This window comes from Sinocyclocheilus anshuiensis, unplaced genomic scaffold, assembly GCF_001515605.1.
Source record: "Sinocyclocheilus anshuiensis isolate Anshui unplaced genomic scaffold, SAMN03320099.WGS_v1.1 scaffold967, whole genome shotgun sequence".
NCBI lineage: Eukaryota > Metazoa > Chordata > Actinopteri > Cypriniformes > Cyprinidae > Sinocyclocheilus > Sinocyclocheilus anshuiensis.
The window spans coordinates 658,073-670,963 of NW_015542427.1; the positions used below are offsets into that span (position 1 = coordinate 658,073).

At 35.7% G+C, this 12,891-nt stretch overlaps 1 protein-coding gene across 8 annotated transcripts in view; it reads right to left on the reverse strand.

Annotated features, from left to right (window-relative positions):
• Positions 1-12,891, reverse strand: part of sulf2b (sulfatase 2b) — a 151,120-nt gene that overhangs the window by 28,392 nt on the left and 109,837 nt on the right. For all 8 annotated transcript variants that reach the window (XM_016492988.1, XM_016492987.1, XM_016492989.1 and 5 more), the window contains 4 exons: positions 9,842-10,060; positions 7,335-7,574; positions 3,648-3,799; positions 3,072-3,241 (listed from right to left, as the gene is read on the reverse strand). In XM_016492988.1, coding sequence (XP_016348474.1) covers positions 3,072-3,241; positions 3,648-3,799; positions 7,335-7,574; positions 9,842-10,016 — 737 coding nt within the window. In that variant the 5' untranslated portion in view covers positions 10,017-10,060. The remainder of the gene's footprint in view (positions 1-3,071; positions 3,242-3,647; positions 3,800-7,334; positions 7,575-9,841; positions 10,061-12,891) is intronic.

Here is a 12,891-nt window from a genome sequence, read left to right on the forward strand (position 1 = left end):
CAATGTACACAGAGTAAATATAAACATTTTATTTAATACAGAAAAGTGCTGAATAAAAATATCTCTGATCTGATTCATAACACATCATTTAACCTAATATTTGTGTGTATGCTCTGTATTTCATAGACCAGACTAGAATTAATGTGTGCTTGACGTGAGGAATGCTACATGCTACACAGTCCCTACCAATATAGAGTGTTCCAAATATGTCACATGAGATTCCATCAATATAGAATATGGCCTCAGAAGGCAGCTGCCTATGTAAACAGTTAATTCTCTCTCTCTCTCTCTCTCTCTCTCTCTCTCTCTGGTTTCATCTTCTTTGTTGGTCTACATATAATCCTTTTAATCCTCTCAAAACGCTCTTTCTCCCTCTCTTGCTCTTTTCCGATCATATTTTCATTATTCTCGATGAAACAGGTGCAGTGGGATCACGCGGCGATGAGAACAGGGGGATTTTCCCACCGAATAATATACGCTCTTGGACTCTCTGTGAGGATTTGTACAATATCTCTGCTTTGGCCTTGTGCCAGTCTGAGGGGCAATGAGGGGTTAATCACATACAGCACTGTACGAGGGCAAGGAGCAGAGAAGTACAGGACTAGCGGGAGGCCATTATGGACGGTGGCGGGTGGTTTGCAGCGGACTGAACGGAGAGAATGAGTGCGGTCCCGGGAATTTTTCATGGGACGTTAAGAGAGGATAGAGGAATTCTGGGGCATTCTCCCCTGACAGCAGGGGAATGATACATGCATATGAATGCATGTGTGGAGCACAGCCATTTTTTATGGTTATAAGGGTGAAAAAAGTGACATATTTCATTGCAATATAAATGCAATCAGACAGGTGACGAAGTTATAGAGGTGGATGTGAATCATAAATCATGTTTTATGAATAGTTTGTGTGCAAAAGAGACTGGCGAGCAAAACAGGAGCAAGGCTGTTTGTTTTTTATTGGTGAAAGTGTGATGACATCAGAAAAATAATAAAAACTAAAAGTTAAAATTCCAGACACAAACTTGAGCAGTTACTTTGAAAGGATGATGGATGTTTATGTGAGTCATAAAGTGGGCAGGTTTGCATCTCCTGGTTTATATCTACTCTAATGGTGAATCAAACGCTTGTTAAACTACAACAGAAAGCTTATCACACACACACACACACACACACACACACACACATACACACACACACTGTTTAAATAGCTTCCCATTTACTAATCAAAAAATGAATATCTATTCATCTATTTTGGGTTTCTCCCTCATCAGACAGCCTGAGAAAGCGGATGTGCATGTTTGTGAACATTCTGTCCCTTTAACGTCTGAATTCATTCCTGACTCAATATTTCAGTAAAGATGGTAATATTCATTAGCAGTACTGTATCTCTTTGTTCTCTCCCTCTCTTTTTCTTGCGTGAATGTGAGAGAAATGGGAGCTCGTGTGGTTTTGTGCTTAGACACACAATGTCCTGAAAGCAAATCGAATCTGAGAGAGAGACAGACAGAGAGAGAATTTAGTACATTAGAGGCTTTTTGTTTGCTCATTTGTGGTGTGTTAACTAGATAATATGTCTATGTGTGTGCTGTCGGATGTATCTGGGGCGTGAAATATATTCTATACAAGTACATAAATGTAAATCTTCAAGCTTATTTTTTTATGTGTTGTTCTATATGTATGAAATATGTCAGTATGCAATTTATAGTGCATTGTAAGTATGTGAGCAGTTTTCTCTTTCACCTACTGAGCAAGGTAGTTTACTGTAGTTAACTGTTGACATGTTTATAGCAAGCTGAATAAAAGCATCTGGTTTATTAGAACTGAAATTTGAAGGTAGCTTCTTGTTCTTGAGTGATTCAGTTTGTTAACACCATAGAAATGAAAGGAGAAGTGTATATTTTCATATACAATTCGCATGTTTATTCCCCAGAAAAGTGTAAATTTTTCAGAATTTTTCAAGTATTGCACACTTATATTTAATATTTAACTTATTTCTTAAGAAGATTTTCATGAAGGGATTTCCTGTATCAAAAAAGGCTGAATTTATGAGGTTACCGGGTACAAAAGTAGACATGGAGAACTATAAAATGAGATTTTGAGATTACTTGGTGTACACAGAGAGTGAGAGTGCAGGGGTCCTAGAGATTTAGCAAATCCAGCTACCTAAAAACAACTACATCACGTGTAGACAGGATTTAACCGAGACTATGTGATTGTGTACAAATATGCTTTTCATCATCACGTATGTATTCGGCATGTGTGTGAAGAATGGCAGTGTCTCTCTGACAGGAGGATTACAGACCCTGGGAAAAGTATAGACAGAGTCAGGATTTATCTGCAGGATGGACAGAAATGTAGAGATGAGATGAACGAAGGGAGAGAAAGAGACACTGAAAAAAGGGTCTGGTACCAGCTGGTGGCCAATTAGCAAGAGAGCAGGAGAAACCGGCAGATAAAAACAAGTGTGTGTGTGTGTGTGTCTGTGGGTACATTAGTGTGAACCGAAGAGGACTGTTTCCATTATAACAACTCTATTGAGTAGCACTTGAGTGACAGAAATAGAGAAAAGTGCAGTGAGTTTTCTATTCACAATGTTATCCATGATTTCCAGCTGTTTCTTTGCTCTCTTCCTGTTCATCTCCACTACCACTAACCCTTTGCATATTTTTGTTTATGTACAATGGAGTCCAAAAGTCTGAGACCTCAATGAAAAATTGATTTTTTTTTCTTAGCTTAACCTCAAAATAAACAACATTTTAGGAAAAATAATAATAAATCTACTATAATTTCTAGCTTAATAATCAATAAAGTAAAAAATCAGTGACAATGAACGTGTTTTTCCAGGCGGTCAGATTTCTTCTTATTCTGAAGCTCAAGATACTCTTTGGATCATCCCAAATCATTCAAACTGATCATTCGTTTTTATACAAACTGGTGGAGTTCATGCAGCTTTAGTGATATTTCCATTAAGGCGAAAAAGAGACAAAGCCAATACCAGTACCAATACCAATACATTCTTAGTTTTTCGTATCATCTTTTTAAATTAAATGTCATGCAATGGAGGTTTGGACTCACATGTGCTGTGAAGCGTTGGGGAAAGCAGTAGTGTACTGAGGGGCCGAGTCCTCCGGGCCATGAGGGGCGGCGTGACTGATCACCATCATGATGGGTCGGTGAGGGTAGACATTCTTTGACATTCGGAAGTAACTGATGCTGTCATTGGTAATGAGATCTGTCAGGTAGTCCTACAGGAGGTACAGAGATCTGATCATTAATCTACTAATTTAAAATATTTCAGTCTCAGTTATTCAAAAGCTTAACATACACACACATATAACCCACTCATAAGCAAACTTTTCTGTTGTCAAAGAGCTTAAATGTCTGTCACTGCAATGAATGGTGAAAAGCTAACAGAAAAAAGAGAGCTTAGATGAGACTGATGAGCCCTGACAAAAAATACTGAACTTTGAGAGACAGCCACTGAGAGTGTGAAAGACAGACAGAAAAGAGGTCTGACTTTGTTGGAAATCAGACTAACAAAACTATCAATCAAACTGGTCAAGAATGGATGAAGACATGACAAGAAATGAAGAAAGGAGACGCAATAGGAAAAGACGGGGTTCCGCATGATTGGCCAGCTTGCACACAGACCTTTGAGTAGTCAAATCCGTGTTTCTCTCGGACGCCGTTTCTGCACAGAGTGTAGTTGTAGAAGCGGGAATTCTTCACCATGGCGACCCACTCCCTCCAGCCCGGAGGAATGTAAGTACCGTTATACTCATTCAGATACTTCCCAAAGAATGCTGGGAAAACACAAACACAAGAGAGCATAGTTATCATAAAGCAAAATAGTGTAGAAGAGAGCAAAGTAGAGTACAGAATAGTGTAATAAAATAGAGCAGAGCAGAACAGAATAGAGTAGGGTAGAACTGAGAATAGACAAAAATAAAGAATAGAGTAAAATAGAGCAGTGTTGAGTACACTAGAGTAGAACAGAGAGCAGAATAGAGCAGAGTGCAGAATAGCAGAGGATGATACAGCAGAGTAGAGAACAGAAAAGTAGAATAAAGTTGAGTAGATTACAATACAATAGAGTTGAGCTGAGTAAAACAGAATAAAGTGAAATAGTATGGTACAAAACAATAGAAGAGTAGAAAAGTGTATACTACAGTTGAGTAGAGTAGAACAGAATGGAGTAGAATAGTTTTTACACAAATATAGAGTAGTTCAATTGAGTAAAGTGCAACAGAATAGAGTAAAACAGGGTAGAGAAGAATAGTGTATGGTTTAGTTATGTGGTAATAGTTGAGTAGATATTTGAGTAGAATAGAACAAAGTAGAGTAGAGCACAGTAGATTATAAAAGAGTACAGTTTAGTTGAGTATAGTAGAACAGAATAGAGCAAAACAGTGAAAATTGAACAGAATAGAGCAAAACAGTGAAAATTGAAAAGTAGAATAGTATGGGAAAGTTGAGTAGAATAGAATAAAGTAGCACAGTACAGTAGAGTACAATAGAATAAAGTATTGCAGAGTAGTACAGAATAAAATAAAACAGAATAAAAACAGTGATATGGTAAAGTAAAAAGCACATAGTACAGTAGAAAAGCACATAGTACAGTTGAGTTGGACTGAACAGAATAGAGCACAAAACAGTAGAATTAAGTAGAGTAGAAAAATAGACTACAACAATTCAGAAAACAGCAGAGTTTAGTAGAGGTGAGTAGTGTGTAGTGGAATAGAATAAAGTAGAACAGTTAAATAGAGTAAAGTAAAACAGTAGAGAGTAAAACAGTATAATACGATAGAGTAGAAGTACACAGTATATAGAGTTGAGTAGAGTATAGTATAGTAAAACAGTGTAAATTAGAGCAAAGCAAAGTAGTAGGTTATGGTAAAGTAGAGGTTAGCAGAGCAGAACAGAGTAGAGTAGAATAGAATAGTGTATGGTACAGTTGAGTAGAGATGAACTGAATGGAGTACAGTACGGCAGAGCAGAGTACAATAAAGTAGAATAGAATAGAATTTGATCAGAGTATGGAAGAGCAGCATAGAGTACAGTGAGTGTGATAAAGGGTCAAGAACAGTAGAATGGAGAAGAGTAGAACAGAGTGGAGTACAGAAAAGTAGCATAAACTTTTTATACTAAAAATACATTGCACATTTAAAATACAACGGGCATACAGACAGAATCTGCATGTAGAGGAATAGAGGACAGGAGCTGTGTGAAGATGAATGAATATTTGTGTTGGAAATGTTACATTAGAGAGGATGTTGGTCAGAGCTGGTCTCTCTCCTAGAGGAAGTGTGCTCTAATGGATTACTGTTACCACTAAAAGCCTGACTCACTGCCAGGTGTGTGTGTGTGTGTGTGTGTGTGTGCAGGAACAATATTCACAGCTGGTCATGCTATGTTTACATGCACATAGTAGTTTTGCCTGATGTCTATGTCACAAACAAAAAACATCACACACACATCACACATTTACACAAATACACAAAACCATCCATTACAGCCCGAAGGTTTTTAGTTTAATGAAAATCATCTGTTGGAGACAGATTATGTCAATGTTCGTGCAAGAGTCTGTGAGAGTGTGTTTGACAGTGTGTGTGTGACCTGGGGGCCTGTCACACTGAATCTCTGGTGAGAGTGTGTGAAAAACCCAAAAGACACAACTCTGACTGATGAAACAGCTCACAAATGAATGAGAGCTCAATTTGAACTTTACATTCATGTCAGGCTGTTATTGAAGAGTTTATGTGCCATAATGCTTTGGTGTTTGGTTTCAGATGGAAATCATTAAAGGGTATGAGGTTATGAAAGCGTGATCTTAGAGCCACTTATGCTACACTCTGATTAGTCTCTAATCTAGTCCAACTATGAATTTTATGCTACAAAGATATAAAGTACTCAACTTTGCTACACTACTCTACTTCAGGCTACTCTATTTCATTCTACTCTGCTTTAGTCTACGGTACTTTATTGTACTCTATTGTACTCTATTTTAGTATACAATACTCAAATTTATTTGACTCTACTTTATTCTACTCTAGACTATGCTACTCTAATCTACTCCACATTGTTCTACTCTAGTTTACTAATCTCTATGCCATTCCCCTCTACTTTAGTCAAGTTTACTCAACTCTATTTTATTCCACTCTATTTTAGTCGGGTCAGTGTTAATCAAGTTTTCTCAATCTATGTTACTATATTCTGCTCTATTTTAGTATAAGATATTTTAATTTATTCTACTTTACATTTTTATACTCTGGGCTGCACATCTTGAGGTTATTCTCCTTTACTTTAGTACAATCTACTCAACTCTGTTCTACTCTACTTTAGTGTATGCTACTCTACTTTAATCTAGTACACATTATTCTATTGATCTTTAGGCTCCTCTCTTTTACTTTAGTCTAGTCTGCTCAACTCTATTCTACTCTACTCTAAGTCAGTCTATGCTGCTCTAATTTTTCTATTCTACATTATTCAATTGATCTTTAGGCTCATCTCTTTTACTTTATTCTAATCTACGTAACTCTCTTCTACTATACTTCAGTATATGCTGCTAATCTACTTCAATCTAGTATACATTATTCTACTTTACTTTAGTATAGTCCACTCAACTCAGTTTTATTCTACTCTATTTTAGTCTAGTCCTCTCTGCTTTAATCAATTTTTCTCAAGTCTATGTTACTATATTCTGCTCTGTTTTAGTATAAGCTAATTTGAATGTATTCTACTCTACATTATACTCTTGTCTACACATCTAAAGGCTATTCTCCATTACTTTAGTATAATATACTTAACTCTATTCTACTCTACTTCAGGAGATGATACTCTACTTAATTCTACATAATTCTACTAATTTCTAGGCTATTTCCCTTTACTTTAGTCTACTCTTCTGAACTCTGTTCTACTCTTCTTCAGTCTATATTACTCTAGTCTACAATATTCTACTTATCTCTGGGCTATTTTCCTTTAGTCTACTCAACTCTACTGTACATTCAATGCTACTGCACTTTAATCTACTCTACATTATTCTACTCATCTCTACTCTGTTTTTAGTCTATTCATCTCTATGTTATTCTAGTACACTTCATTCTACTCTACTCTAGTTTTAGTCCACACTATTCTATGCTGAACTCATAGCTCTACTACACTACACTACTGTACTCCACTCTACTGTAGCGTCTGGACCAATCAAACACACAATTTTTCATTTGATTTAAATCAGTTATTCATTAGATTAACAAATCGTCATTACTCTATACCATGCGACAATAACACAGCAATTTAATCAAGTAATCCTTTCAGTGTGTGTTTGGGAATGTTCTCCACCTGTCCTGTAGCCAGTGCTGTTGAGGTAAACTCCAAAAGTGCGTGGCTCATGTTGGGCCTGCCAGGAGGGCGAAGAGCAGTTCTCGTTGTTGGTGTAGGTGTTATGGTTGTGGGCGTACTTCCCCGTCAGCATGGAGGAGCGTGATGGACAGCACATGGGCGTGGTGACAAACGCATTGGAGAAGTGCGTTCCACCCTGTTCCATGATCCGCCGGGTCTTATTCATGACCTGCATGGAGCCTGGGTGAGAGAGAGAAAAAGAAGATCTATCATATATTATTGAAGGTGACATAAAGTCTGCTCTGCTGATTGCTCTACTTCAAAGAGAACTGGATACTTATTTTTCTCTTCCCCTACACAACACTAGACATCAGCGGGATAAAGATATCAGTTCTTTCATTTATTCTCTGTTTGTGACATTCCAGCCTTTAAGAGGAAATGTATTGGTTGTTTGCAACCTGGGAATTCATGTGACACCAGCGGCGTGTGTGTGCGTGTGCACATGGATGTGTATGTTTAGAGATATATGATACAGGCTTTATATTCACAAGTCACACTCTATTTATTAAAAGTCTCAATTACAGTATATAGTTTTCAAAACCCCTTTGTTTTCGCTCTTCCTCAGCATTTCTTCGACCTTGTCTTACTCAAATAAACACACACACATTTATTTAAATGTAAATTAGGACAAACCATAAACTTCAATAGTTTTTACACTACCATTCAAAGGTTTGGGTCAGTAAGATTTATTTATTGTATTCAGCAAGGATGCATTAATTCAATAGTGTACAGAAAATTCTATTTTAAATGAACACTGTTCTTTTGAACTTTGTATTTATCAAAGAAGCCTAATATATTCAAATAGAAAACAGTTATTTTAAATTGTAATGATATTTAACAATATTACAGTTTCCACCAAAATATTAAGCAGCACAATTGTTTTCAATATTGATAATAAGAAATGTTTCTTTAGCAGCACATCAGCATATTAGAATGATTTCTGACGGATCATGTGACACTGAAGGAATAAATGACTGTTTTTAATGCATTTTTGAGCAAATGAATGCAGCCTTGGTAAGCATAAGAGACTTTAATGCACATTCATTTTTATTTACGAATCATTGATTAAAATGACAACATTTATAAATAACTTCTGGGAACAAACTATAGCTAAGTAAACCCACACAACCTACACCCTGATTTGCTCAATTGATATGATTGGAAAAAGGAAGTCTAGTTCAGTTTGGCCTTTAAGACAGGATCATCACATCTCCACAGATTCCTGCAGAAAGGTCAGCACATACGAACATACACACTGCAAAAATCCTCTGTGCACTTTACACACAAAGGTCAATATAGATAGACAGCTGATATATAATAAAATAAACGAGCTCTCTCACACACACAAACACATTCAACAGAAACAAATGCTCTTTCAGCATTAGTTGCATCTTGTACCTGTAAACCTTTTAGACTGAGAGATCTTGTTTGCTAAAACCATTAGAGATTCTAAAGAACTGTTTTGTTTTAGGAGCAAAAGTAAAACAATTTTTACAAGCAGGTCAGGTTACAATATGGTTAAAATACATCAAATTAAATACCTTAAGTAATAGAAATACACTACTCTTCATTTTACCGTTCAAGGTTTTTGAAATAATTCTCTTATGCTCACCTAGGCTGCGTTTATTTGATCAAAAAATACAGTAAAAACACTAATAACGTAAAATATTATTATTATTTAATTGAACTGTTTTGTGTATAAATAACATTTTTTTTAAATGTAATTTATTCCTGTGATGCAAAACTGAATTTTCAGCATCATTACTCCAGTCTTTACTGTTACATGATCCTTCAGAAATCATGCTAATATGCTGATTTGCTGCTCAAGAAACATTTCTTATTTTGAATAAAAATTCAAAAGAATAGCATTTATTTGAAAGCATTTACCTGTAACATTATGAATGTCTTTACTGTCACTTTTGATCAATTTAATGCATCCTTGCTGAATAAAAGTATTAATTTCTTAAAAACAAAATCTTACTGACCTCAAATTTTTGAACAGTAGTGTATATGTAATATATGTAGTGTACCCGCTGCTCCGGGTGTGTGTTCACTGCTGTGTGTGTGCACTTAGGATGGGTTAAATGCAGAGCACTAATTCCTAGTATGGGTAACCATACTTGGCCACATGTCACGTCACTATATCTAAATCTGACTGGACGAGCTCTCATTGGAATCAGTGGATGATTTAATAGTCTTGAAAACTGGTGTCCTTTATCATATTTGTGGTTGCCATGTAAAGAGTTGCATCACGGTTAAGGGAGTTTTAGGCATTCCAGTACATACTGTGCCTGACAACATCCCTGAAACATTTTAAAACCACTATAACACATGGACTCTCACAGCTTATTGTTTTATTTTGTCTCCAAAAATCCCCAAAAGTTTCTCTTGGAGGTGGCTTATCATAAATTATCCTAAAGGTATCTGAGTATTCTTTTTCCACTCACCCAATTCAATGTCCTGGTCATCGGTGAGGATGAGGATGATGTTGGGACGGATGTTGCGCCGGTCTCGCTGCAACCGAGGTTTCAGTCTCTGATTGGACTGGAAGACGGAGGCATGAGCCACTGCCAACACGGCCAGCAGCACGAAGAGCCGGGCCGCCAGCCCCTGCGTCGCCATCTCAGGGCTCCCGCTCACACTATACTGACTTCACCTTGTGGCACCTGTAGGGAAAAACCCCAGAAGATTAAGTTTAGCTCAGTTTTAAACTCAAAATGGGTCTGAATGAAATTTTAGCATGAATATTATTTCAGGTTAAGGTAGAGGTTGTGACAGTATGTGGTTTCACCAGAGAGATCTTATTTATGGTAAATTATTAATGACCTTAATTGTTATAGCCGTAAGTTAGGCCTATATATATATATGCAGCTTTCCTTGCACTTAAAATATTACAAGAAATGTAGGCTACAACATGACCTGGACGCAAAGATAAACTCAACATAAGAGGTTAGCTATCAATGTGCCAAAAAAAGTGAATATGCAGAAAATGACTAAAACTACTGTTTGCTACTATTTGTGTAAAACAGGATTCAGATTCAGACAAAATACTGATCCAGATGAAATGCACACGTTAACTATAATGACACACATTGACAGATAGGTATACCATTCAACTAACTTAATAATCTGACATTTATCAGTATTCTGTTCTAAACACTGAGTGGAAATGTTCCTCTTGGTACACACTGTACCATCCATAACACCACGTTCTGTTCAATAAATATCACCGCTCAAGCTTAAAGGCAAAGGAGAAACTTTCACACTGTACAATGAAGAACAAAATGTATGTATAAGTTCACTGAATGTTATGACAAGAAAGTAGCTAAGTACCATTCGATCTGAATAACCCACACACCAGTCCAAATCTTAAATTACTGATGAATTTCTGACTTTCAGTAAATACATATTAAACATATATCAGCTGTTTTTGGTTTCATATTTTGTTTTAGTGCAGACTCACTGAAGAAATTATGCAAATCAGGTCACCATGAAAGCCCATTTCCACCATAAATGTAAAAAAAAAATGTTTTGTTAAAATATAATTATGACATAAAAAGTTGAAATTATGAGATACTAAGTCATGGGATGAAAAGTCAAAATTATGACAAAAAAAAGAGATAATATTAAAATATTAGATAATTATTAATATTTTTTATCATAATAATGACTTTTAATGTCATCTTTTTATGTTGTAATTTCAACTTGTCACAATTCGGACTTTTTGTCAACTATAACTTTTGTCGTAATTCTGACTTTTTTTTTGTCCCAAATGTTTCCGACTTTTTATGTTGACTAATTATGTAGACTTTTTAAGTACAATTTCTTTTCTCATCATTTTTTACTTTTTATGTTATAATTTTACCAAAGCATCAAAACATTGTCTTTCCACAATGAGAGATGAATCGTGCTTGGAATAAGCTGTCCCTCTCACTGAGTTTATATTATGGTCGCCATCTAATTTGAACTGTGAATTAGGATCATCACACACACCCAGTGTCTAGGGTAAGGCATTTATTGAAGCACAATGCTGTTTCATGCACTGTAATAATTTCTTAAGCATGAATAATTTAATAGGATGGAATCCCCTTCTCAGCTGCTAATCTGTGCTTGAAAATAAAACCCCACCCACTGCTACCCACCATGAGCTAAATACACACACCACGCACACAGCAGGGACTAATCTCAGACTGGGAGGGGGGTGTGGGGGGGGACTGGAGAGCATAAACAAGCGGAGGAGAGCCAGAGAGCGATAACCAGAGGAATCAGGCTGAGCTGAAGAGAACGTGAAGATGTCACATCTTTGAGTCAAAGAGCAAATCCATGCTGAGAACATCACTTTCACTGGATTATCACACACAGCAACTCTTTAATATTGTAATACTCCTCTTTGTGAAATTCAAAGCAGCTCATGTGGCTTGTTTCACATTCTGCTACTCTGTGCTTGTTGCTATCTAGGTGCACACTAAAAACTCAAATTAATCGTTTTAGAATTCTGATTTAAAATACAAAAATTCTAAAAATGTGTATTCTATTGGACATTTTGAGATAAAAAGTCAAAATTAAGTTAGGTTTAGGGTTAAACTGCGAGAAGTCATAATTATGACAAAAAAGTAATCGGGACAATTTTGTCATAATAATGATATCACAATTATGACAATCTCAATTTCACTAAATATAAAATAAATGTTTATATCATAAATGTACATTTTTTTTCAGTCATATTTTTTTTTGTCATTTTGACATTCTGACTTTTTATGTTGTAAATTTTTACGTTTTAATTTAGATTTTTTATGCCATAATATCAGCTTTTTATGTAATAATTTTGACTTTTTATGTCAACTAATCAACTTTTTTTAGTATAATTATTTTTCATATGATACTGACTTTTTATGTTATAATTATGAGTTAGCAAAGCAAGATTTTTATTACATGGCAGAAATGGGCTTCCATAGGTAACATGAGTGCAAAGTGGCCCCAAAATCTGAAATAAAATCTGAAATACATAAAACGAAAACAGAGGAAATGAGCATTAGCAATAAAATATCAAACACTGATTGACTTATACCAAAAAAAAAAAAGATAATAAAATCAAAAATATGCTGTGCATTCCTACCTAATCTAATATAAAAAATGTAATAAAATGAATCATACTCTAAGCAGCGCAGATAACACCTGATTAAACTGCAAGTTTTTCACCCCAGACCGTTTGTACATGTATACCAGTTCTCATCATACAGATGTCAGTCTGTGCTAATTCAAACTCAATCATGCAAAAGACTAAACTAGCAGCTTTGTTGCTTTGACACGCAGTAGGCAGAATTGAATTTATTCCCCTTAATTACCCTTCAACACAGAAATACATGACAGAGTGTACATTCAAAAGTTACTGGACCCAAAATTACACCGAAGAAGAACTAACTATTACATTCTGATATTTATAATAGTTTACATTCAACTTTTCATTGTCATGCTGATTATATCATCTGTATTAAAT